Source organism: Myiozetetes cayanensis, unplaced genomic scaffold (assembly GCF_022539395.1).
Source record: "Myiozetetes cayanensis isolate MyiCay16 unplaced genomic scaffold, myiCay2020 scf20-37, whole genome shotgun sequence".
Taxonomy (NCBI): Eukaryota; Metazoa; Chordata; class Aves; order Passeriformes; family Tyrannidae; genus Myiozetetes; species Myiozetetes cayanensis.
Genome location: NW_026087412.1, coordinates 10,547,536 through 10,575,287, shown reverse-complemented (window position 1 = coordinate 10,575,287; position 27,752 = coordinate 10,547,536). Strand labels below are relative to the sequence as shown.

The following is a 27,752-nucleotide window of genomic DNA, read 5'->3' as shown; positions in this document are numbered from 1 at the left end:
TTAGATTATAAACTCTGTTGTTGTAACAACAGATGCAGACTCAGGAAAATGCTTTTCCAAGACAAGTGAAACACCCAAGTTCCACATCCAATAGCTAAAATGGTGTTTAAATTTTGAGTATCCCCAAAGAAGGCCTTCACACTTTGAAAGAGGAGAACATCACTCCCTCTTCATTAAGATCAGGATATACTTCGACTACAGGCTGCTGTTTCAGTGACATCTTAAAAACATGACTGGAGCAAAGATCACCCATCTAAGAATGGGTTATTTCAGCTGCTGCATTTGATTTTTAAACCCTGTTTTTGAAGCTTGGGAGAAGCACAAAACCAAGCAGGCTCAGAATAGGGAGCTTTGACAAGTAGCCCATGGGAAAGCAGGAAAACATCATGTTTTAGACTGATAGCTGGATATAAAATTATCTGATACATTATTTTAACATTTAGCTGCACAAAGTTGTGCTTGGGCTAAAGATGTCTCCAGCACAGTTTCTCTCTTCTTGTACCATAACAGGTATCCAGGAGGGTTGCAAGCAATAAATTATTATGACTACAGACATCTCATGCTGCCCACTGACCTTTTACTTCCTCCCTCAAATGCTCTTCAGAGTCAACCACCTCTGGCAAATTCTTAAAAATTGGTAAAAGAATTGCTCTGTGTAGTGTAACATCAAAAGTCTAAGTGTGAAAATTCTCAATTACAAATACTGCAAGGTGTTGTCAATCAGAAACAGTCAAAAAATACTGAGCCACTAGTTTAAAAGTTTGACATTTTATGTGTGCTTAACATTTCTGTGAGTTCTGTTTTTAAGCTATCTGCCCATAAGAACAACTTGTGCTTTTAATGAAAAAAAAAAAAACAAAAAACAACAACACAAAAACCAACCCTGTAATTTTTATTTCAGATAACTTCTCTCACAGCTTTCCCTCCTCATTTGAGGTGAAAAGATATGAACCACAGAAAGAACAAAATCTGGGAAGGTTTTCCTTTGGTGAAAATTTTGATGGTAATTTTCCTGGAAAAATAAATTGAAAATTTTGAAATAGGTTTTGCATCAAAGTGGAGATGTCAGCTGGCTGCCTAAAAGACAAGTTGGGGTTGTTTTTAACTTTAGGCACATCACCACTTTAATTGGCAGACCTAATTAACAGAAGGACCTGCTGGGCACAATCCGAACCATGTTCCAGCTGACAGAAATAGGGATTTTTGCCTCCTGGTTATGCCTGTGTCACACAGCACAAGCTGCCAGGGCAGCCTCTGACCTGGTTGTATTTGTTCAGCAAATAACAGAGTGTGTGAAGCTGTGAATTGGATACAATTTATAATCACTGTGAGCACAACAAAAATCCAATTCAGGCCAATAAACTCAGAGATGGAGGGTTAAAAGGCCATTGGGGCCTTCTGGGGTCTTCTCTTGCGCTTCCTCTGCTTAATGCCACAGGATACTATAAAACATATTAATAATCATATTGTTTTCACACAGGAGAGAGGGTTTGCAGGGAGGAAATAAATCCTCTTGCCATTTGCACTGCTCAGGTGCTTCCAGGTGTTTCTGCTGGCATTTGCCAGCAAAGGATGCTGAGGAATGGAATCATCACCTCTCAGAGCGGTGACAGCTCAGGACACCCTGCAGGCCCAGAGCAGCCCCTCAGGGCACAGCTCATTAACTGTGTGGATATAAAATCACACATTTGATGACCCCCCATGTGCAAGGCTGTGTCTGCCGTGGCTCTGGCAGTGCAGACGTGCTGACACCACGGCACCACCCTTTCCAGGAAGCTTCATAATTCCACCAGCATGTCAGGGACAACGAGGAATCAGGAATTAAATTCTATGCGTGTATGAAGTCCCAACATTTAACAGGAAGGCAGATGAAGTCCCAAGTAAATTTTAGTATCAAATCCCTGAACATACAGCCACAGCTGTGGCTTACAATAAGACTTATAAACCACTCATGACAGCGAGGGGGTCTGCAGCTGTACAAGGGTCTGCTTCCCCATAGAACACCAGGGATTCCTTGCTGCAGATTCCTTGAAATGAAGGGATGGGCAGCAGGCAAGTGAACATTTCCCATTTTATCCCTAGACTAAAAAAAACCTCTCCCAATTAAATTTTCTCCTTTCAGCCATTAGCAGTTAAATCCCAGACTATTTGCCACTGTAGATGTGCTGGGCCAAAGGTGAGAACATGAAATGCATTTCTAGTTTACTGCCGTTGCAATTTCTCCTCTTGACAGTTTTACAGCAGCAAATCCCTCATACACAGAGAAACACTGCATGCAAACTCAACAACTATGAGTTCATACAACCCACACCAAAGAATTGCAGTGGGACAGGCGGTTTTGCCTGCAAAAAGATAGTACTCTTTTATTATAATCCCTTCAGGAAAAATATAGCCAGGCAAACAAACAAACAAACCCGAAGAGCCACCGTAAACATAACACAATAATCAGCAACTTCCTATTTGGGGACTTATTCTCTCTTCAAGAAGCAAAATCAATAGGATCTGCCTTTCTGGGACAGAGGGATATCAAAATGTAGATGAATTAAATGGAGCATAGACAGAAATGCTTGCCATGCATTTTTAAAACTGTGTTTGATCAATACAGTTCTAAAGAACTCAGAGGAGCCGCTGTGGCTCTAACAGGGCTGGACATCACCCACCAAGAATACATTAGCTAATGTCTCACAGGCTTTACTCTTCTGAATAATGCTCAGGGCAATAACTGCCATTTCTGCTCTCATTAAGGAACAAAAACCTAGCGAATTCCTGAGCTGCTCGGTCCTGCCTAAGGAGCAATGCCAAGCTCTGCACGTAGCACAGCACATGTGGGCCACCTGATCCCTTAAATGCATGAAATTCAGTGAAAAACACAAGTGCGTTTTTTGACAAGCTTGTAAGATCGTGATTGCCTTCAGTACTACATTGCATTGAAGGAGGGACAATATTTTGCCATTTTGAAAACTATTAAGTAGTACTTCAATAACAAGATCTTTCCTTTTAAAAGGCTTGGTTGAGATTGGAAAAATTGAAATTGGAAATATATACAAGTTATACAAACACTTTTCAGGAATAACACAGGTACAATTTATTTTACCTCACAGCAGCATTTATCAACCAGACAATCTCTGCAAATCCTTCTCTGGTCTATACAGAATAATTATCAGGTAGTTCATCTTCAAAAAGCTGTGCAGAAGCAGCAAGCTTTACCACACACAGGAAAAGTCACTTGTTCTATCCCCAATTATGAGAATGAAAAAATAAAAAAAAGTAAAATGATAAAGGTATAGGAATAGATTTGGAAAGAGATAAAGATGAAAAAAGACACAAAATAGCTGTAATAAGGTGAGCAGAACACACATAGTGAAGAGGAAAACAGAAATTATACATTTGCTTGGAAGCAGAAGCAGTTTGAGGAAGAAGAGAGAGGTCATCCTCAAAAAAGCCACAGCAACACAGACTCCATTGGACAAGATGTACTAGAAATCATGGGATGGAGTAAATCAGGGAGGGGGGAAGCTCAGTCAGGTCTAGTTAAAGATGAAAGGGCAAACTTCACACAGAAGAGAGAAATAATCTGGTCAAATAATTCATCAGGGGGAAAGGAAGAAGCCACAGCAATGTATACTGAGGAACAGAACAGAAAAATTGGCATTAAAAGTGAAAAATTACGGTTTTAAAGAATACAAGTCTGAAAGCAGCTGATGCCATACTGTTCAATCCTTCTGTAGGTGCCACCAGACACAATCCTAAGGAGCACAGCTGTGTGTGGCAGTTACTTATATTGATCCAGAAAACACTCCTGTGGCAGCTGATTTGTACCATCTGCTGCAGGAATATCAGTCAAGGGGAGCAAGGTACACACCTGGGGGTGTCCACACTGAGCAACCACTTAGAAAAAGAAACTTCAGCAGGGAAAAAGAAATCTATAAAAAATGAATAGTTTATGCTGTCAAAATGAGCAAAGCTTTTGAGGGAGAGCAGCAGCTGGCACAGGAGCAGCTGAGTTTTAGTGGATGTCCTGAACAACCCTGCAGTCAGGTATCCCCCCTCCCCCATTTTCATGCTAAAGTGTCTGATAGGTGGCCTGATTTTAAAGCTAACAGCAGTTTCTCAGGGCTTTCAGTAGCACAAATATTGGCTGAAAAGTACAAGGAGCACACATCCCCCAGATAAACTATCCACCCAACGGAACCAGCCCTGGCAATGGCTGAAATCAAGGACAGCTCCTTCTTCAAAAATTCACAGCAGGAAAGGCAGCATTCAGCTGACTACCCATAATGCATAATTTAGTTGTCACCCAGGAAATACAACCTGCATGGGCTCAGCCAGAGCAGGAGCTCCAGTGTGGAAGATGCTGGGCAAGGCTGATCTCACGCTGTGTTACGCGCCTGTCCTAGGATGGGACAAACCACCCCTGGGAAGTGCCAGTTGAGAATGCCCTGAGAATTGAGGACAGAGAGAGTCCAGGCAGCAGCATGGAGACAGTAGTGAAGGAAAGAGCTGGAAGGATAACTCTTTAAAGAAGGGAATCTTCACTCTTACAAAAGATGTGGGTATTTCAAGGTGTTTTGCATAAGAACTATGTTACAATCCGTTACAGGTTTGGGAGAATGAAAGTAAAATTAAAAGGACAGGCAGTTCCCCAAAAAGGACCAAAAGTAACAGGTTATTTGAGCATAGGAAGAAATGTGTCCTGTGTTCACCATAAACAATAGCAGGAGAGATGCTTAAACCCACCATGATAACTTAGTCTTCTCACTTCAAAACAAAACCTAGATAAATTATATTGAGAGATTATGATTATGGTGTTATTAACAAAAATGCACATCTTACTATCAAGCCTAAATATTTAGAAAAAAATTACTAGAGCTAACACATTCCTGTCACCCAGATGAATACTGATATGAGTAGTGAGTCACTCTCATACCTTTGGAGGATTAAGAATGAAAATTCAGTCTCTTTGTCCAACCAGGTAGAATGGGCTACTTCAGAGAGAAAAAAGGATGGATGGCACCCAAGTCTAAATCTCAGATCTTGAGAAAGAAGGACAATAATATTTGCCAGAATATTTACTAAGCTTGTCAGAAGCATAATTAGTCAGTGCTGCAAAGATAACAAGGAACTTACAAAACATGTTCTGTGAACCTCCAGCCAAATCCAGGTTCATCTGTATAATCTGTTTTCAAATTTGGCAAACACTAATTCTGCTCTTTGAAACTATTTTACATAGGACATTGAAGCTTCCATGTAATTTTAAAACAGCCATACAAATCACAGGCAATCGTTTTCCTTTCTGATATCTATACAGTGTAGTTGAATTAAAAGAAAAAAAAAAAAAGAGCCATTACTGCACAGCAGCCTGATATCAGTTTGCTCAGTATCAAAGCACAGATCAATATTTCTCAGCTTCTGGAAAGTCTACAGTATTCTTTAAAATTCATGGGAAAAACTCACCCAGTTTTCAAGCTGACCAAGGCATCTTCAACTCCTTTCTGATTAAACTTCGTCATGTAAAGGTGCATATCAGGGTAGTTGTTTCTGATGTTCCTCTCAGTGCTTCCATTTGGGACTGTTCCAAATCGAAAAGGAGGTGAGTAATCATGTGGCCTTTGAAACTAGAAAGAAAGGGGGAAAGCAAAGTGTTTCAGGCATTCAAAATGTAAAGAAGGGCAGTTTCAAGCTGAAAAACACAGAAGTTGTATAATCTGCCTCACATTTCTTCTAGGCAAATGCTGTGGGTTAACTCAGGTCTATTATACCAGAAACTGTCTTCACGCTGACTGAACTTACAGAAGCATCTACATCCAAATTAAAACCAGCTCAATTTTGCCACTCAAATGTGACTTTCTCCCAAGCACTGTAATATGGCAGGACAGCAGAAACTGGAGCAGAGAGATGCTGGAAGATCCTCACCTGCCAGCATTCTCCCTAGAGAACCCAAAGTGCCAGCAGACACACTGGGAAACAGCAATGAAAAGAAAACAGTGCTTTGTTGGTAGTCATTTCACACTTCCATCTCAGCTGGGACACTGTGGGTCCCCACAGGAAGGAAGGGAAAAAGGATCATTCTCAGCATCCAAGGAGCTGGGAGCTCAACACACTGGTCCCTGAGGAGTGCTGGGGATCACAGGAAGCTCTGCCAGGGAGGGACAGGGGGAGGACTGGCTTTCCCTCCACCACCACGATCCAAAGGAATAAAAGTTCTTGCAGCTTCCCCAGGGGCTCAGCAACTACATAACCTGACATGAAAAGGGCTTCTGGAGCTCTCACACCTATATTCCTAGTCCCTATTCATTCCTACCATTTCAAACTACAAATCATTTGCTTGAGGGCACATAGATTTATCCTACAATTCCATATCATTATTGCATCAGCACAGGCAAACAAGCCAGGGGATATGTGCAAGGGGATGGCAATAGCCCAGGGCACAGTCAGGGTTCAGACCTGGCAATCATTCCCATAATCTCACAAAAATTCTTACTCTCAGATCTGAACATTTTATATGAGCCTTTGTATTATCTTTGAAAATGAAATGACACCTGAGGACTAGATTAAAATGTCTCTTTAAGAAACAAATGAAAAAGGTCACTCAAATTAGAGGAACTACTGGCTAATGAGGAAATTGAATTGAGCAATTGATAAAAGCAGCCACCCATAAATTCCACAGTAAAATGCACTCTGGTTTTAGTGTTGAAGTTAGAAGAGCAATCTATATATCCTGTGCTGCAAGAGACAGATAATATTTATACAGTTGCTGATTCCTTTGGGGCTGCATATGAAATATTTCTCTTTTTAACATTTGGTCTCAGGGCATCAAAAATTCCCAAGATACAGTACCAATTTGCAAAGAGAATACAAATAGGCTTACAAAAAACCTGGGACTATTTTCAATTCCATCAAACCTTGACTGTGAAATTATTGCTGCAACACTATTTTCTTATTACAGAACTACAATTAAATGCTTCATTTTAATTAAGCATATTTTGACAAAGCATAAAGGAATGAACTCTATTTTTCTCTATTTGTTTAGCTAGCAGATGTCTTACTTTTCTCATTTTCCCTTTTCACAGCTTTACTGTTTAAATTATTACTTTGCTACTACTTTTACACATAGTAATTGACCTATGCACTAAAATTACACTGTACACTAGTCATGGTTCTTAGTCTATATTTGCTATCTCCTATTTTGAGTTTATTATGCAGCACTGAAACAAAACCTGCTTTTAAATGTATGTCCAGAGATTCTACTGATATAAACGTAGCTTGCTATCAACTTCATTTAAAGCTACAGATAACGTATCTCTGAAGTATTGAGATGACTTCCAATATCTCCTAATATATGTATCAAATTTCCCAGTCAACAGAAATGGAAAAAATAATTAAATAAACATTGTTGATTTCAGGACCTGTAAAAATTGTTGCTGCTCATATCCCTGATATGTTTTTGGAAATTCACCTGTGGTGTGTAAGCTCATCACAGCTGTGGAACTGCAAGCTCAGTTTCCAGTCCTGAGGTATGGCAGGGGAACTGGGGGAACAGGGAGGTGATGGTGGAGTAGTCTGGTAATTTAGAAATGGAGTTTGCTTCTGAATATTCTCACTTTTCAAGAACATTCATATGAATCTAAAATGTTGGAAGGCACTTCCTCTCATGGAATAGTTGAAAGAATTAAGGCATCTGTCCAAATTGAACATTTAAGGAACACAAATATTTCTGCAGGAATGCAGAGAGGAATAAAAAGCCCTACTTCATTCAAAAATCACAGAGATAAAAAGCAGATGAATAGTTCCAAACACCATCTACAGACTGGAATTTCTTGGCACCAACCAACAAACTTTAACAGTCACAAGGAGATAATTTTTTTGAAACCATTGTCTGCTACTACTGCCTGCTCTCAGACTACTTGTACAGAAAGAAGAGGATTTAAATCTTTTTACTACCACTGCACTCGTATCTAAAGTGCATAAAGTTCTCATCAATAACATTAAACTTATATTCTGTGAACCAACATGTCCTGGAGAAGCTCACGGGCTCTGTGACTGCAGGAAAGATCTACGGGGCAGGCATGAGGCAAAAAGGGAAAAAGGATCAAGGCCCTACATGCATTCGTTTTCCCTGAAGCCCCACGATGGGAAACAAAATATATCAAGTTTGCTAGGAAGTAATTTTCTTCCTAGACGTTTTATGGAATGGTAGTTTTTTAAATCATGAACAAAATTCTTAAATTGAATGCACAAGCCCCCTCCTTGAATCACAGTTGTGGAGAAATCTACTGCTATTCTGAAGACTAACCAATCCATCCTTGTCTCCCCATGCTCTGCCACCCAACAGAACTATTGCACGTGGCAACAGAACTCCAACCCTTTGCTTTCATTTTATTTAGATGCCTTAATAAAACTGACAATTTCATTAAGCCAGCAAAGTGATCTTTCACAAACATTAAATACTGACTTAATCTGGAGATTTACTTCCTTGCCTGAAAAGGCTGCTGTTCAGAGCAGTCGTTTGTTACGGTTCTGGATTTTTTTAAGGAACTGTGGAAAGCATTACTAAAATAGCAGAAAATAGAAAATAACCTCTCTCTGCTAGCAGGAACTCATTTGGAGTGGCAGAAGAACACCCATATTTGAACCCTGTCCTTTTTTTTTGCCAGATGGAAAACTGACATTCTGATTTCTATCTTAGAAAAATAAAGCCATTCTTCATTCCAAGACTGTTATTATAATCACTGGTTACTGAAATGCGGGCAATATCTATGTCTGACCACCCTCAAAAGCACTGTAAAGGTCTGATATTGGCTAGTGGTGAGAAGGGTTGGGGTAAGACCAACCACCCATCATTCATTGTGTCTTTTGATCTCAGCCTGTTCTGTTTTCAGACATACCCCTGGTAACTGCAGAACTTGGGCCAACTTGGTGCACAAAAATGTAAGGCCAAGGTTACAAGAATACCCTGAATCTTGCAAAAATAAAGAACCTGTAAATGGCTTCCTATTAAGGTTGGTGAGCACCTCCTGGACCACATGTAAGTGAGGCAATAAAGTGTGGAGGAATCCCATCGAACAAACGCTTGGCAAGACAAGTCCATCCACTGCTACCTACTCTCCTTTAGTAATGTCTCTTTCATGACATGCAACAGGCATAAATGGTCTCAAAAGTAAGAAATGTCAGCTTTGCTGGATACTTTGGACTCATTTTCTGTACCTTTTTATGAAGACAAAGCTTTTAAAAATCTTTTGCATACACAAGAGGAATGTCAAAACATAATTTTCTCCTTCATTTTGTGAATCATTTGAGTTTATGAACACCCACCCCTAGTAACTCCAGTACATGCTGTGCCACGTATTTCTGGGTGACACTTGGATGACATGGCATTCAGGAATTCATTAGCAACATTCCAAAGGTTGAGGGAATCTATGAAGAGGTCTTAAAGCACCGAGGGTAAATAGCACATTATCAGGTGTCCAGAGTGTAACACATTTCCTGAATGGGAGGATATCAAATGCTGAGGGTCAGGAATGACTGCTCAGAGTGAAGGATTTTTTCCCTGATTTTTCTCTACAGTCTATCCCATGGGGAGCTGGAAAAAAAATACTGAGATATTGAGAAACCCCAGTATCTCTAACTGGGAATACTTCACTGTATTGACGGGAGAAGTTTGACTCTTCGGGTGTGTCAGTGGGAAAAACAGTAGAGAGGAAGAATAACGAATAGCAAACTGATTTACCAGCCCAAAAGAGTAATTTTTATTTCTATTTAATTGAGCAAACTTTTAGATATTACTTATTCCAAATTGATTACCTCCATACTTCTGGCCCTTCTCACTGGCCTTTGCATCTGACTGCTTTGCTTGCTGCAAGGGGCAGAGTTTCCTACTGAACACCAGCAAAATCCTAAATTCCTGAATTCTTCTCCTACTAACAGCATTGCAGCAACAAGGCAAGGAGGGGAGAAATATAATTTAATATCAGTCAGATTATATTCCCATAATTTATCCTTAGTTATTTGAATTTTTAAAATCTGAGAAACCTCAGGACTGTGGAGGAGGCAAAACCTGTGTATGACAAGAAGAATGTTCAGATATAGGTCATTGGTTTTCTGGACTTCTGACTTGTTTAATTTAATCAGAAAAGGCATGGCTCCCCTGACTTATCTCTATGGGCTTCAGGCAAAGTTTGAAGAGCTGAAAAATAAAAACAAAGGAGGCAGATCAAATAAATGATCAGCAGACCACACAAAACCAGATGGTCTTTTTCTGATTCAAGTATTTTTCTGTTTTTATTCTGCTTTTTGCTGAAATAAAATCCTCCTCAGAAGACAGAGCAGAAAGATGACAGAACTCAGGAAGTTATTAGGCAAAAGCTACAGCACAAATCCTGACCTTTCCCAGCCCATGGGGGAGTGGCAGAGAGCCAGAGAGGGGGAGGTGAGGGTGCACTGTCAGACCCGAATCCCACTGCTGTGCCAGGTGCAGGCCAAATCCTGCCAAAACCCAGACTGCCCAGGAAAACGCTCTGCACTTTCTCACAAACAGGAGAAACGTGTTTCTCAAATCCATTTTTTTAATCCTCAAGAGACAATACCTTTTATTTGTCTCTTCTAAGAGTGTTTTCTTAAAATAGAGGTATATTTTACCACCTTCGTGCTCTATCAAATGTTTCATCACAACGCAACTTAATGAAAACAAAACTATTATAATTTTTTGTTTCTTTTCATCTGTCTTTCCTCTACCCATGCTTGCCATTCATGCTTTGATATTCCAGGCAATCAGTCAAAGGCTGGTCATAAAAAGCAGTTAAAACAACAACAAAAAAAAAGCAAGTAGACACAAGGCTATGGAGCCATTGCCTTTTTTGAAGAACAATTTCTTTCATTTTCTTTTCTCTGAGAAAAATCCCTTGTGAAGTCATCCCCTGGGCTACACTGTATTTAAATATTCCTTCCTAATGTCAATATTTAGATTCATTTTAAAACAACTGGGCACAGACTTGACAAAAGCACACCCTTCATGTATCTTGTGTATATCCATCACAACAATAATTTTGCAAATAGACTTCAGTCCCTCTGTGCAATATCACTATTACAGAACAGTCACAGAAATGAAATTAAAAAAAAAGAAGTAATTGCTAGGTTGCTGATTTATAAGACTATTGATTAAATTCCCAAGTACAAAGATCTGGGAAGGATTCTTTCATTAGAAAAAGGTTCAGCCTAGCTAAAACAATATAAAAAATAAGAATATTTATTATTTAATAGTCTGTGTGAAACTCGAGTTTAAGTCAACTTGCTGCTTCAAATGAAGTTCTCATAGAAGTTCTTGAATTAGAAAAATGTCTTCCACAAACACATCAAAATTCTATGCCTTATCATATGCAAGGTACCTCTCTCTTTAATGTGATAACACAAACTGCCAAATTTTCTTATCTATTTTTCCTATTTATTCTTGCATTTTATACAAGAAAAACATTCAAACATCCACAGACAATGTGTATCATTTTTATCATTCCTCTTTATTTATTTATGCTGGTGCCACTTTAAATCTGAACTATTTCTATCACTTCCTTGCACACTACATAGGAAGGAAAAAGCCATATTTTCAGGAGTAGTAACTGCTTCTGAGAATTACTAGACAGTTTCTGGATTTATTACTATTTTGTCTATTAATATATTACTAATATTTCACACAATTTTCCCAGCTTTTTTATATTGATGATACATTTCTTTTAATCAGAGAGTAATTGATTTCCATCACAAAATAAAGGTACTTTTCAATTAGTGCGGTTACTTCTGAGTAGGCAACTAAAAGACTTGAAAACAGTCTGGTATTTTCATGCTTTGGGTCACAGTTTGTTAATAAAAGGTTGCACTCAGAATGAAATCACCCAAATTTAGTTTATCTCGCTCAGAGTTTTTTATCACAAAGCACAAAGGATTGTGAGGAATGGACACTGATCTCCTTTGAGCTTAAGACCTACCTTTTTATCACTCAGTCCAGTCACTTGGTCAACAAATTCCTCTTGAATCATAAAGGCAGCTAAGTTGGCAGTATAACTGGCCAGGAAAATGACAGCAAAGAAAGCCCAAACTGACACCATGATTTTACTGGTTGTCCCTTTGGGGTTTTGCACAGGCACAGAGTTGTTGAAGACCAAACCCCAGAGCAACCACACCGCCTTTCCAATGGTAAAGGATGGGCCATGGGGATCTGTAATTGCAAAAAAAGCAGTTAAAATAAACCTTGGCACTATCCCCTACATAAACATCAGCATTACTCAGAGACTGGGTTAAAAAATATTTCACTCCGTATTCACTGTACTCCCAGTGGAATCACAGGACTCACCATAGATGCCCTTCATTGTAATTAAAATAGTTTCCCCATTTTTAAAAAATAATTCAACATTTTTCTATGTGGCATGTGGTTCAAAAGTTTTAAAAAGAAAATGGAAAGCAAAGGTTTGGAGGAGAAGTAAACTAGTGTACATCTCTTGCAGTAAGATGTGTGCCACAGTATCAGCCCTGTCAGTCTTCTGTGCCAGCAGACAAGAGAAATGGAAAACTGGAGGTTTAAGTCTTAATGATTCAATTCTAGTACTTCTCTTATCCAAATTATTTTTATCATCTCCAGTCTTCCAACATTATGCTTTTTGAACATTATGTAAGCATATTTAAGATCAAAGTGTGTGAATATGTCACCTACTTTTAAGCACCTTTGTACTCAGAGCATAAATCAGAAAGACAGCACAAAGGAGCACCTGTTTCATGCTGCAGCTCAGAGCAAACCAGGCTCTGGCTGTCTCTCATGTTCTGTGGCTCCAAAAGTGTTGGCACTGCAGGTAAAATCCTGTCCTGGCTAATCCATTCTGTACTTTTTGCTATTCCTGCTTTCAGTCATGTTTTAATTCATCCCAAAGCAAGTGGTCAGCACACTCCCTCATTCTCACATAGGGGCAGAATTAACAATTAGAATTAGAATTAGCAGTGCCATTATCCACTCAAAAGGCCTGGTTTGTAGAGCCCTGTGAGAATAAAGGGCACTTTATTCTCACTCAGCTCTAGGTAAGCACAGTGCAGTAATCACAGATTGCTCATCAGCCAAACTCCCTTTACCCTCAATGGAGAGGAACAGGCCTCCCCTGACTATGACTCATTTGACCTATTTATAATTATCTCCTTTCAATTAAATGGTAATTCAGTCAATAAGGTCTGATGCAGACACCTGTAACATTACCTCCTTCCCTGCCCACTCCCTTTATCCAAGGGGATGCACATTACAAACTCAGATTTAGCTGTTCGTTTAACTATAATTTACTTTAATAATACTTCAATTATTATTGAAATAATAAAACCATAAGCGGGTATAGTCAGTATTTTCTCACTTCAGTAGAAATGCTCTCTAGACAGTGCAAATATTTCACTATGCAATCAAGCACTACATCTTTGATTATCCTCCTGTTATTCTGCAGCAGCACTAGGAAGATAGAGTCCAGTAAAATAAACACAATGGAGCTGACTTTTGGTTAATGAAACCATCTTACAGACACATTTAGGACCGAACAGATACAAGGACATCATGTATTTTTCTGAGCAATAACATTAGGGAAAGTATATGCCAAAGAAGCAGTCTAAAGTTCTGTTTATGCCACTGGAGATTGTATTAACATTGAGCTCCATCCTGCCAAAAATGCCCAGGGAAAGGAGGCATCTACATTAAGATTCCCCTTTATTTTAAGCTTCCCATGTTTAAAATTAATGACATCTGGATTAGTGGCAAGTATCTGGAGCTCAGTTAGGATGGTCTAGTGCCATAACATGACCTTGTAGCTGTCAGTACACTAAATAATCAGCTCTGGCACATGAGGTGGCACAGAAAAGAATAGCCAAGCCCCTGGATACTCAGTGTCTATATTCACCTTTGAGTTCCCCTTTTTTAGCAGTGTTTATTTTGGATAGAGGTTACACATTTACCATCTTATTAAAATGGTAACATCTGAACATTGCAATAATCCCCTTTTTCAGGGAACAAGTCAGCCATGATCTAGAAGAAACCATTAGCTTTTAATAGTGCCCAGAACTGTGTTCACCAAGCTGGAAGATCTGTTGTTATAAAACAAGGTAAGAATAATTTAGAAATTAAACAAAGGCTGCACTCTCAAATGTCAGTTAAGTAATGGGAGGATGAGGGCATTGCAAGACATGGAATCCTCATTCTTGGGTCAAAGTTGTATATAATAATATACAGCTGCAGCTGTCACCAAGAAAGACAAGCTCTGTATTAAATCTGTTTTGAAAATAAAGTTTCTATAGCCATGGATGGTACACTGAAAGGACTGATGCTCTTCTGCCATTGGCCTCATTTCAAGGCTGAGCTCATCGGACTTTTTATAGGAACTATATAAAACTGTGTGCAAGGGAACCACTATTTTTTCAAATTATCCACTAGAAAACAGAAGTTTAGATAAATTTCTCTGAACTGACCATGAATTCATAGTAGCCAGGACTAGAACCTGTTCCAATCCTTTTTTTAAGCTGACACGTTACAGCAGACACAGTGAACTAACCAAACACTGCCTGAATACAACTCTGACATCACTTACCCTTCTATATGTCTTTATTCTAATGAGTTGGAATACAAACATGAGCATATGTTCACTTTAAATGAAGAACATACATGGTTTCATAGATACTTTCACTGTTTTATTCCTATGTTATGTTTATTTGAAAAGATGGAGGGCAAGGGATGGGAAATACACGATTTTTCATAGCCAAGGGGTTGTGTAAAATGCAAATCTTACCTCTCCCTTGTGCTAAGTTCCTGTTATATCCTACAGGACTGAAGTACTCAAATATAAAGACAGCCATGGCAGACACGATGAGAAGCATCACAAACATCATCACCCAGACAGAAGCACTAAAGGGCTCTGCAGCAAAACAGACAAGAGAAACAGAAACAGTTCATTAAACCAGTTGCAGCATAAGAATTCTAATGTCTTTGCTTAGGCAAGCCCAGCAGCTTCCTTCAAATTAGCTTTTCCCAACCAAAATGCTAGCAAATAGCTAAGTGGCAATACATAATGAACTGCTGTTAGTATATGCACACAAAATCCATAAAATCAAAAGCTTAAATGTAAGCTGTGATTCAAAACCAAAGGCTGCACACTTTTCTTTGACACTGAGTGGCACATAATTGGTTTGATTCACTGCTTATTCAGTTCACAATCCAGTTACCTATTTCTATTCATCCCATGTTATACACATTTATCAACAGAATGGTCCAACCACTATGACTGTTTTTCTGCAAAGCAAGAGCAATCAAGCACATGTTTAATACATTTGGTAATTCAGTGAAGTAGACTTCTCCTTCGTTTTCTATCCTACAAGAAGTGTTAGAGGAAGAAAGACAAACACCTGCATTCAAACTAAATGTTTTTGTTTCAGAAATTTCTTCTCTCCATGTTCACTTTCATCTACCTGCAATGAAGATGATGTTTTTATCAATTGCAAACACATACTTTTGAATGTCTCATTCTCATCTGGGAGCAAATTACTGAAATCAAAAGGGTTTTATGGAAAACCAAATGTCAGTTTGAAAGACAGAAAAACCATAATTAAGTAAAAGAAGTAGGTTGGAGAATAAAACTAAAAGCAGTTTCAAACACCAGACTAAGCACCAACTTTTTGAAAGGATTGAGTGTGGTAATACTATGTGATAACACAAAGTTCTCAAATTTCATCTTTCCCAATCACAAATTCTCTGTCATTTCAGGAGCTCCTGTGGTGCAAGGATATATCTAAAAAAGCTTTGCATGGCAAGGTAATATCTCTTTATAAGGTCAACGTATTTGGTGGCATTTTATATTATAATTTGGGTAACTAATGCAAGTGTGAGCATGCTCTGAAGTGTGAGAAAACAAATGTTAGTATATTATTTCTAACTAGCATAGAATCAAGGCATTTGAAACTACAAGAAATCAGTGTGTTCCAATGTTTTATCTGTTTGTGAAAGCCAAAGCAGTTCCTCTCTCCTAACTGCTTCATTCTTAGAATTCAAATTAAGATTAGAACCCCTGACATTCCTCCCATCATTGCAGGAAAGGACTATGATGGGAGCTGAGGTGTGGAAGCCCAGCAGTTCAGTCTGAGCCTTGCCCCAGTTGGCACGACTGACTCTCCCAGAACCAGAATGAAAGGTAAGAATTTGTGCCCAACCATAGAAAACTGATGAGATCTTTTGCTTGTGCTACAACTTCTCCAGAACTGTGGAACTAAGACAAGACCAAATGCCAAATATCTCCACTGGTGATTTTGGATAGTAACTAAAAAGGCAAGGCAGGGAAATTCTAAACCAAGCTGTTCTCTTTCTGGTTTTGAGGTAAAGTGAAAGAGTGGCATTTTTTTAATTAATTATTTTAAGACAGGGTATGAAGTTCTTTCAATTACTACAGTTATTTATTTGGGAGACAATAGTAAGTTAGGAAAACAACAGAATTTGTGAAAGGTAGAGAAAGTTCTGCTTAGATGCAGGTAGGGAAAGGACATTATAAAGCCAAATGCAGTCTAACAAATATTTTATGAATTCAGATATTAACTGGATTAAATTGAAATTTCATGTAGAATTAGCACACAATTTTGACAGCACTCTCACAGAAGAAAGCAAGGCTGATAAAACCCTTATCAAAAGCAACAGTGTAGAAACAGCAATGGTAATTTGTCAAAATCTAAACAAGGCAAAGGGCAAAACAAGCCAGTGTGCAAAAGTGAGCTATAAACAACAATTTAAGCAGATTGCTCTTTAATAATTTAAGGAGTCTGGTAATGAGGTGGAGGATTAAAAGAAGCAATAGGAAAACAAAAAGCTATTTAGAATAGCAAGCAGTAAGACTGAACAAGTACAGAATCAATTGAATAACAAAGTCGATTTTTGCTGTCATATCAGTGATCCAATTACACATTCAGCACTGTTCTCTGATTCTCAAAGGACAGAAAGAGAACTTCCCTCAGGCAAGCATCAGGTTTTAAAAGAATTTTCAGTAAAGCTATGATATGGCAGGAAAATACTAATATATGACTTGCCAGTGTACATTTCAAATGACTGACAATGGAGAATATCGATCAAGGAAAAAGATGTCTTTGAGTTTTCCTTCCCACCACCAAAACCAATACTCAAAGAACATATTAAATAAAAAGGGGCATAGATTTTGTATTCCACCAGTGCCTCCAGAAAATAAAACTGATCTCATCTATGAACTCTCTACCTCTGAAAAAATATAGAAATTGAGATTGGATCCCCTATTTTGTTTGTTTATATAAAGTTGAACCAAACCTCCACAACATCATTTAAAAAATTATTTGTGGACCTAGTATTTATGAGTTCTAGTACAATGTGAAAATGTTTTAATGTGGATAAGACTCTCATTTGAAGGAGACACTCCAGAATCAGAACACGGCAGATAATGAGGTAGAAGCTGTCACAGCCCATCAGTTACTCAGATCTATTGGACACAACAACTGAATGGAAAATCTAGTCCCACAAAATCCCATACTTGTCTACACTCACAGAAACAATTCACAAACCCAGATATTTCAGGAACTTTAATCAAGTGCTATTTTAAAAAAATATTATTGTATTTGACAGATTTTTAAAAATCCTTTAAAGGAATTATGTAAGATGACTGTATTCTTAGACATTCACTTAATTGAAATGAAATCAGTCTGTGAATAAATTCAGTGTCGCCCTGATACTATTTTGCAAGGCAAAACATTTTACTACTACGCAATTCCAGCAAACTGGCAGCTTCATCTAGGTCTGGAAAACCAGAACATACTTCTGAGAGCACAGACTTGATTTATTGGTGCAGTAAATCAAATTTCTTCCAAAGTAATTCTATTCTATAGGGCTTATAAGAAGGGGTTATTTTTGCTTTTGGAGACACGTATGCCCAACTAAACTAATAACATTAAATGCATTTTAGAAATCTAATAACTATGTTCCAGTGAGAAATGCAAAAGCATTTGATGGTGGCCATAACAGGTTTTTAAGAGATAAGTAAAAAAAAATTTAACTGCACTTGCAGCACATTTGGAAAACACCCCAATACTCATATTTCAAAGGATAATTTCAACACGCTGCAACTGCAATTTAAAAAATGAACTTTACAACTCAATAACTCAGAGAAATGAAAAGATACTATTTGAGTATTTTCGTTACAAGCACAGTCTCTTGCAATTTCACTTAAAAGACTTTCATTCGTATCAAACACCAACAAAACCTGCTTCGGCATCACCACATCTGGGAAGTTATTTGATTACTCACTGTGTTATATTTACTTGCATCATCTCTGTAATGTGCTTTCATGGAACAGAGATGAGGAAAAAGCTCTGTGGTGAAATGATTATTCTTGTGCAAGAAGCCTTTCTTTCACTTCTTTGCTGCATCTCCCCTGTTCAGCTGCATCAATGGAGAAAACACTCAACTCTCCAGTGCAGTAGTGGGGTGTTCAGAAGAGGTAACTATTGTCAAATTACCGTTCAGATTAAATCTAAAGATACAATTAAACCAATTATAATGGGCTAAACAAGCATAAATCAGTTTGTAAGGAAGCAGGTTTGAGGATGTAATTTTACCAACTGAAGGTTTTGGGGGATTCTTTGAATTTCATATTGAAATCACTATCCTTGGGTTTCACTTAAAGCATCTGAAACCAACAGCATTAGATTCATGTGTTAATGATAATTTTAATCAGCACATCAACGTGGTAGAACCCCTCTAATGTAAAATTCAGAACTTGACAGAAACGTGTCAATGCACTACATATCAAACAGTTAAATCAACCAAACTCTACAGAAAGGCATTTAAATTATCTGGATGGATTGGAGAATCATACCTAGAAAAGCAGATGGTGAAACTGTGCCGTTGCTCCGTGACACCATGACACTGATCCCAGTCTCAACAAACGGCACCGAGAAGTCAACCACCTCAGAGCGCTCCTCGTTAATTGTGAGGGACCCCACGGCCATCACTGCCCGGTGATACACCACCTGATCCACACAGAGAACACACCACCAACATCACTCAGCAGAGAATACCTCAGTTCTCCAAAAGAACTAAACCCAAACATTGCCAAGTCCTTACTTAAGAGCCCTTTTACTCAACAGGACTTACTTCACCAATCATTCCATTCCACACATTATTGACTTTTTTGCCGTGTTTCCCGTTCGTCACCAAATACAGGTCATACGTGAACTTGACAGTTTTCGACAACTTCTTCAAGATGTCAATGCAGAATCCTTTGCAGCACTTCTTCACGTTGGTTCCCTCATTAGTTTTGTTGCTGTCAACAGAGAGGAGACACGTAAATATTCCTGCTAGGAAAAACAGAAGCACCACAACAGCAGGATTCAGCAGGCTGTGAAACAACATTTTGTCATACTTGTGACTGGACATGTTTTTCTGAATCAACAGAGAAATAATCCACGGGATGCTTTCATAAATATATGGTGTTTGCAGCTTTTACTAATCATAATGTAGCTGCTTGATGAGACAGAGAAAATGTTACCTTGTATGACATGATTGCTGCTGCAATCCAGCCTAACACACTGCACTTCTCCATCAAGACATAGTCTCCTTTTACTAATCTCTCTCTTAGGATTAGATTAATCATTTATTGCTTTTACTCTCAAGACATCAGACTACATGTCATTTAGTAATTAAAGCACATGTAAGCTATAAAAAGGCATAGAAGTTCACTGTACTGAAAATGGATGCATCTTCTCAAAGTGCACTTTTTCCTGCACTTTGAGAAGGTGAATTTCAGGCCACCTCTGAGTGCGATGACGTAGGTTCTCCCTCTCCTTTTTTTTTTTTTCTGAAATGTTCATTTGTGGCCTCTAGAACATTTTAGTATAAGCACCTTCAAAAGCTAAGGCAGTATTTTACCGCCTTTGAAAGAATTCAAAATTAAAATAAAACTAGTTTAGAACTTGACTAAGTACAGTTATGTCAGGGGAAAAAGTTCTCTGGGCTTGAGGAAGCATGTGCACAATCATTTAGCAGTCTCTGGAAATCCTGAGAAACAGGCATCATATTCCCTAACACCTGCTCAGTAAGAAACCTGCTGTTGTTATATTCAATTCATAGATACATAATCTGTGCAGAGCAAAGGACAAAACAGGTGAAACATCCCTGATAAATACCCAGTGAAACCTTTTCCACTGATTTCTAATGACTGCTCCAAAGCTATGGAGCAATAAAAGCAGGGAACTTGTCTCTCAGTGGTAAGTCTCAGTGGTATTTTATGCTGGAGTAGTTTATCCTCTACCACATTTCAGCATAAACATCCATTTTCACTGGGAGACGTTCTCAAATTGTTAAAGACTAATCAAAACAGGCGTATCTCAACATAAGTGGAAACAATTGGAAGAGGGCTCATTTAAACAGCCCCATTCTAGAACACAATCTTCTTTCATATGACTGAAGAGGGCTAATTCTCATTGACTTTGAATTTACTATAAACTTACTCTCTTGTCATTAATTCAATGTGACTTGCATGTGTACAACCAGAACCCTTCTACTTTTTAGAAAGGAAGATGTGCAAACAAGAGCACACCACGTGGGAAAGGGGAAAAGAAAGAGGACATGAAATCCCAAAGGAAAAGCAAAGACAGGAAGCAAGAGGAAAAAGAGCAGCAAAGTATCAGAGAACAATTACACAGTGAACGAAGGGAAGAAAATAATTATTGAGAAACTAGGGGAAATACAAAGGAAAACCAAGGAATGCCGTGTATTTACTCACTTAAGCCTGACGAATTTTCGGCACGGCACGGTGTTTTTTTGGCAACTCTCCATCAAGGGATCCACGTCCTCCACAATGACAAAGGGAGCCTCCTCCAGGGTGACAATGCTCAGGTGGTTGTCGTCTGGGTCGCTGTCTGCGAAGGAGCTGTACCTTGGCCACACCGAGTACTTCAGGCTCAGGGAGTTGTTCTCCCATTTCCCCACCTGAAAGGCCAAGATGCACAGGCTGCTGAAGCTGCTTGGTGGTGTTTGAATAATGGGGTCAGACATTAAATGTGCTGGGGTACAGGTACAGGAAATTACGCTGCCAGGGCAGTTGCTTTGGGGTTTTTATTTAAATCAAAATTACTTTAGAACTTCTTAGGGATCGCATGAAGTGAGAAAATGCACTGTGGTAAAGGCAAATAAGGGAATATTATTATAATAGATAGCTGTTTTATAAAGACTGGATGTCATCAGTTAACACTACTTATCACCTGGTTATAAGTAGGTGCACTGAAATTTGATATGCAGCATTTTCATTTGAGCCAGAACAGCAACAGATACTTCCTTTGTAATCAGGACCTATTTGAACTCACAAGGAAAAAGTTCTAAACAACCACCCCCCAAAAATCAAACCCTAATCCACACACACACACATCTGACTAATAACCAAAATATCATAATGCCATTTCTGTATCTTCCCAAAAGAGAAGACTCTTCTATACTTAGAGTTTGAAAAAACATTGTGAAAGCCTTTTTTCCAGGCTTCCATCACACCTGAGCCAGGCCAAACCACGTTTGTAGTAAGACACTCTATTAGAAATAGTTCTTATTGGAAAAATTGTGGTTTATTCTGCTTTAGGTAATGCCAACTGTTGGGCAGGTTTAGGAAAGCATATCCCACTTTACATTAAAATTTCCTGTTTATTTACTATTATAAATTTCCCCTTCTAAATTAACCTATGTTTCTTTCTACTTCCAGATCACCAGAAAGGAGTGTACAATTCAAATATTTTTAAACGTCTAGCATTTTCTTCCTCAGATTCTGTTTTAACTACTTCTTATCCATAAATCCAATTACATGTTTTATCTGATGACAGATAATATAAATGAGCTAGCAATCCACATAATTTATAACCTAATGCATTTTAATAATTCTTGAGTTGCTTAAGCTAAACAAAATAACAACATAATCATGAGACTGTTAAAATTTCTCTTTTGGAAGGAAAATGGTGAGAATTAAGAGCACAGTGAGACTCATGACCAAAAAAAAAAAAAAAAGGTAAAAAAATTATCACCTACTTTCTGTCTTTAAAGACTAGAAAATTAATCAGAAAATTTCCCAAAGAACATGACTTATATCCTTATATCCATTCCTATTTAGGAATATAACCATACAAGCACATGACCTTTGCAGTTTCCTTTCCATCCTGTTTATAAGTCAAAACGTTTTGCTGAACTTTAATGTAGGAGGCATAAAATGCCAAATCTCCACACACTTAAATTAGGAAATCCAAAATATCTCAAGGGAATTGGGAATTCTCACTTAAATCAATGGTAATTGGTTGTAGGATATGTGTACAGTGCTACTATGAAATCTAACCAAACCACAGTGGTTGAAGCCTTTTATGAGACAAACTATTTCAGACACAGGGAAACAAACCTATTGTTTCTATCCATTTAACGCTGCATGAGGCAGAGTTATTGCAAAAATAGTTTCATCATCAATCTATAGGATATAATGGCAGCCACAGCAGTGTGTGCTGGCTTACGTGAGCTTCCACGGTGTCACTCATAGCCCTAAATATTCCATGGCCATCTGGGATGAGGAGAATTCCAGCCAGAGCAGTGCTTCAGTCAAACAGCAAACATGCCAAGGAATACAAGGAATTTCAGAGGAGGAAAATGTGCCTGTTCCAACCATCAAGAAACAAAACATGATGGCATTTGTGTGGTCGGGACTACCTGCCTTCCTAAACCACTCAGTCCGGGAGCTGTGAGGAGGCAGATCTGCCTGATCCTGAAGCACATCCCTCTGCCAGCTCATTTCTTTTGAGAGTTGTATCCATAATAGTGGGGAAGGCAAAACTGTGTTAAGAAAGATTTTGAAGTAATAAACACAGCAGTGTGCATTTCTAAACCAAACATTTTTTTAAAAAAAGAGAATTCAAGCTAAGGGTAAAACTCAAAAAATGCTGCAGAAATGGCTCCATTACAGAACTGTCCAAAACTGCAAGCAAATATTTTTACTGTACTGTATGTAAATGCCACAAAACATCCAAAGTTTTATGAAACATTTCTGTGATTCTTAATTACACTGATAATGATGTGGCCTCAATCCCAGAGAAACACAGACAATGACCCCTGCTTGAAAGAAAGCGTAACAGAATCATTCTGGGGGTAGATCCTGGGGGTAGATCCTAGTCCAAACCATAAAAAACCTTATTATGGCCAAAAGAGTGGGACTTCCATAAAAAATGCACTTTCAGTAGTGAATCAAACCCTTGATTCACTGTTGTAGGTGCAAAACTCAGCTTCAAAGTCCAGACATGCAATGGTACATGTACCATTGTATTTCTTTTGAACTTGCACTTTCTTTCCTATTTTCTCCACCTTCACAAGCAGTTTGGAATATTCCCTATGGTTTAATCTCTACAGGATACAGAAAGGGAAGCAGAAAGTAGCTGAGAGCATGGAAGAGTTTGTTTGAAGTCAGACTGAATTAGCAAACACAGGGTCCTCACCTCACCCACTGCTGCCTAAAGCACCTTACCTCTGACTGCAGGGCACACGTGCTCTCACCCCCTCATCCAGGCCTCTTTATCTTTTGAAGATTGCAGCCAGAGAGGGTGATATTGAATAATTTGCTGTGTTTCTGTGTAGCAGTCAGATAAACACAGCTATGTAAAGGAAGACAGCCAACTTGCACAATTGCTGCACACCTCAGAGTCCCCTCTCCTGCTGCACCCTAAAGCAGTGTCTAAACAATGTAAGGATGATTGACATAATCCTATTCACACACCTTCACAGACACCAACAAGCCAGAGAAAATGAGCAAGGCCAGATCCTGAGTAGAGCTTCCTTGTGGGCCAGTGTTGGCACAGAAAGGATGTCTGTCACACCGGCATATCTCACCAAAAACAAACAAATAACCTGGTCCTGTCACCCTCCTCCCAGCAGGTGGGAGCTGTGCTCAGTGCACAGTCATCATCCCTTTGTAAGAAAAAATGTTACATGACAACAGGGATACTGAATGCACTCCCAGGACTACCCAGTCAAACCTTCGAAAAGAGAAAGATTTTCAGGGATGTTCCTCTTGCATCAAACACACACACGTTATTGCAAACACAGTTTGAGCAGTTAAGAAAATAACGCTGAGCAAAAGCAAAAATCGAACTCATCTTGCTTTATTGAAAAACTATTTACTACTATTTTTTCATCACACTTTTCCACTTAAAAGGAAGAGCTACTTTGGAAAGGTTGAAGTCAATAACTGAAAAGCACAGAGTTTGTCAGGTTAGCAATAACAGCTGCAGAACAAAGCACAGGGGCAGAACCCTTCCTCCAGAAACAGCATCTGCTGGACACCTTCTGCAGCTAACTTTTGTGTCACTTCATGTTTCTGAAGGTCCTTCTTTGACAACGGCCCTCTAAATTTATAGGACAAAATATGATGTGAGCAGTTTCATGTCTTATTAATAAGAAGTGTTTTACAGTCCTACGTGGTTTGAAGACCTCCATTTAAAGACCTTGAAGTTTTCAAAGTTTGCTGCAAAATCTCATATGGGCTATGCAAATGTCCCACTCTTCCCTCATCCTGACACTGTCAGAAAGGCACCAGTCCTGCAACTGGGAAGGCTCAAAGGAAAACACAGGATCCAGAGAGATTATAAATGAACAGGAGGATAAAAAGAAAAGCTACCACCTCCTGCAGCCTCATTTTTCAATAGAGAATTATTAATTAGCACTCACCAAATCCTCAGTGGCTGGCACAGTTTTGGTTCTGCAAAATGTCCCAGATAACTCTACACAGCACAAGAGTTCAAACTCATGCTAGAGAAGCCATTTTATGAGTTGATAATGTCATCAGAAAAGAGGTAATCAAATTGACAGCCCCTTCCTCCACCTCCCAGCAAGGAAAGACTTTTTATCACCTCTGCAGTCAGTACAGATCTTACAGCTCTACAGAAACGTCCAGTCAGCCAAACCTTTACCTCCAGAGATGAAGAGTTGGCCTGAAAGTCTTTCTATTCCTTTATCTCCTCTCTGATACCTAGATGTAAAGAGCAGGAGCAAAGCACACCACCCACGCTTTCCATGGGAGCTGAGATTCCTTTGTGGCAGCAAAGAGGTGGGGACCATCTTCCTTGGGAATATGTGATTTCAGAAATGCTGCATAGTAATTGATGCAATTCGAACAACTCAGCCCAGTAAAGGTCAAAGGAAAGGCCTTTAGGCTAAGCAAAAGCTCACTGATACAGAAACAATATGCAATTTTCAGCTGACAATAAGTGTCAGGACAGGCATATTTACAGGAAGACTAAATACACCAAGCAACGAGGATGGAACAGAGAAAATGACAACCCAATAGATGTTAAAGAGCACACTGCTGCTTCTGCTGTGGGCAAGGAATGTATCATGTTACACCACAGAGCCTCCGACAGAAGATACACCCGCAAATAGAGGATTAGCTCATGCAATTTCATCTGTTCTGCTTAAAATATATGCATCCCTTCACAACTTTCAGGGAACGTCTATCATGAGACACCAGGATCCTTCAAGCTATCACAACCCCTGCTCTAAATCAATTGAGATTTCACAAGGAACCACCCTGTACCATCTCAGTGACTTTTTAATCACCGCTCTGACAAAAAGCTCTGTCAGAAATCTGCCCGAGTGTTACTGTGTTCCTCAGTTCTGTCCCAGGGAAGTCGGCTCCACCACTAGAGACAGGAGCTGCCTCTTCTCAGCTCCGTGACGGTGGATGTCAGGAGCCAGATGGAGCTCTCTGTGAAGACCTTGGTTCATTTATTCCAGGCAGGAACCGCTCACCCTCTGCCCACTCATTCCTACTTAGATACAAATGTGTACAACCCCACACAGAGCTTGTAAATCTGGCATATGCTAGTTAATCAGAGCAAAATTAAGTTCAACATTAAATCCTGCATTAATAGAAAGTTAAAGATGACAGGCTATGTTTGGAATACACCTGGATGTAAGTACTGACTCTTGTCTAAGTAGCAGTTGTGCCATGTAGCACACAAATTCATGCAGAATAAAGTCCACCGTGGTAATTTTATCTGCATCTACCTAGGAGCAGCAGTAAAAACTGATTTTATCCCAGAACTCATCTTTACACATGGAATACATCCATCTTTAAACTTCTAAACAGTTCTTCACCCTTCACCTAAAATATATGATACACACTGCTAATTTAAACCAACTATTTTTGCCACTGCTAATTATATTCTAGTATATGATTTTAATATCAGATTGATTGATTTTATTTCCACATCAGGAAAAAAAAAAAAAAAGACAGACTAGCAGACTGTGAATTTGGCAGCTCAGTGAAGTTGATACCCAGGTCACACCACACTGAGGTAACGTTAACAGGAGAGCTGCAGCTGTGTCTGCTGGACTTCTGAGGGTTATTTAGCACTAGCACAGGGTTCCTGCAGCACTTTGGTGATATTTGGGCAACGCTGTTAACTCTGGCAAATTTATCAAGTTTCACTGAAACAAGCACGTTAAACTTGTCTTCTTAAAAATCTCTTGCCTGAGAACAGCATCCCCTTTGCCTGTCAAGATTAGTAGCAAGAATATGAACGTTGGTGTCAGAAGTTTGAGTAGTTGCTTTAGGATCTGTCAAAATATCTTGCCGGATGCCTGCAAAACATGCCCAAAAATGTGATTTTCAGTCTTCAAACTATTATCATCCAACCAGCTTTTTTCAGCATCTGATATGGGACAAATCCCTCATTCAACCTCATTTACATGTGAAGTTACCATCTCAAAGTTTCAATACTGAGTCACTTCTAAAGGAAAAGGAACTTACTTCCTGAGGGGTAATATGTATGCTCTTCAACTATGGTTGAATGAATTTTCGATAACCTCAAGCCTTGAGTCAAGTATATCAATTCTGAGACCAAGGGAAAATTGTATTTGAGTCAAATCAGATTAAAGATCAAATAATAGTTGAGTTTAAATAATACATCTTGGATTTTCAGTAGAGTACTGGGTAAAAAAATTCTCACATAAACCCAAATTACTCTTTCTACATAAATAATAAAGTAGCTCCCACAATTTCTATGTACATTAGTTACATTAGGAGGATTAACAGACTGTTGCACTGTCAGTTTTTCACATGAGTAAATCACTTAATTAGATTCTAGGACTCGATGTTTTCCATATAGGTTTGAGGATATTTAATAAAACTTCAATAAAACAATTCTGTGATACTCATTGCCATACTGTAATAGGAAGGAAAAGCAAGTGGCTGGTTGGAAACTCAGAGCAGGGAATGTTAGATCTCAGATGAATAGCTTTGACAGTGTTGAAACTGAGCAAAACAGCTCAAGGAAAAAGGAACAAGAGGAAAAAAAACTGGCTGAGAGATGTGGGATAAAAAGTGCAACTTGGAGAGAACGTTGAGACAACACCAGAGAGATGCACAAATTAAGCAGGGGGTGGGAAGGGTTTCTGAAGTCTCTAAGCCAAAGGAACTGAAGTGTTCAGTGCCACTCTGCTGATAAAGATGCGGGGTGTTCCGAGATAGCCGAGAGCTACATCCAGCTCGCCAGGAAAATGGATTAGTCACTTTATTTGTCTTCATCCACAGAGGCACGGATCAGCCTGTGGTCAGAAGAATAATTCTGGTGGTGACAGCCTGTTCTTGGCCGCCTTTCCCTTCTCCCCTCTGATATAATTAAACCTGGCCCCCTTCCCACTCCCTGGAGCAGCAGGCACAGCACCTCGCCTG

The 27,752-nt window shown here is 39.0% G+C and overlaps 1 protein-coding gene across 3 annotated transcripts in view; it reads right to left on the bottom strand.

Annotated features, from left to right (window-relative positions):
- Positions 1 to 27,752, bottom strand: part of GRIN2A (glutamate ionotropic receptor NMDA type subunit 2A) — a 167,125-nt gene that overhangs the window by 34,552 nt on the left and 104,821 nt on the right. For all 3 annotated transcript variants that reach the window (XM_050317040.1, XM_050317042.1, XM_050317043.1), the window contains exons 5-10: positions 20,790 to 20,995; positions 19,160 to 19,328; positions 18,882 to 19,035; positions 14,793 to 14,918; positions 11,976 to 12,205; positions 5,455 to 5,615 (exon numbers count right to left, since the gene is read on the bottom strand). In XM_050317040.1, coding sequence (XP_050172997.1) covers positions 5,455 to 5,615; positions 11,976 to 12,205; positions 14,793 to 14,918; positions 18,882 to 19,035; positions 19,160 to 19,328; positions 20,790 to 20,995 — 1,046 coding nt within the window. The remainder of the gene's footprint in view (positions 1 to 5,454; positions 5,616 to 11,975; positions 12,206 to 14,792; positions 14,919 to 18,881; positions 19,036 to 19,159; positions 19,329 to 20,789; positions 20,996 to 27,752) is intronic.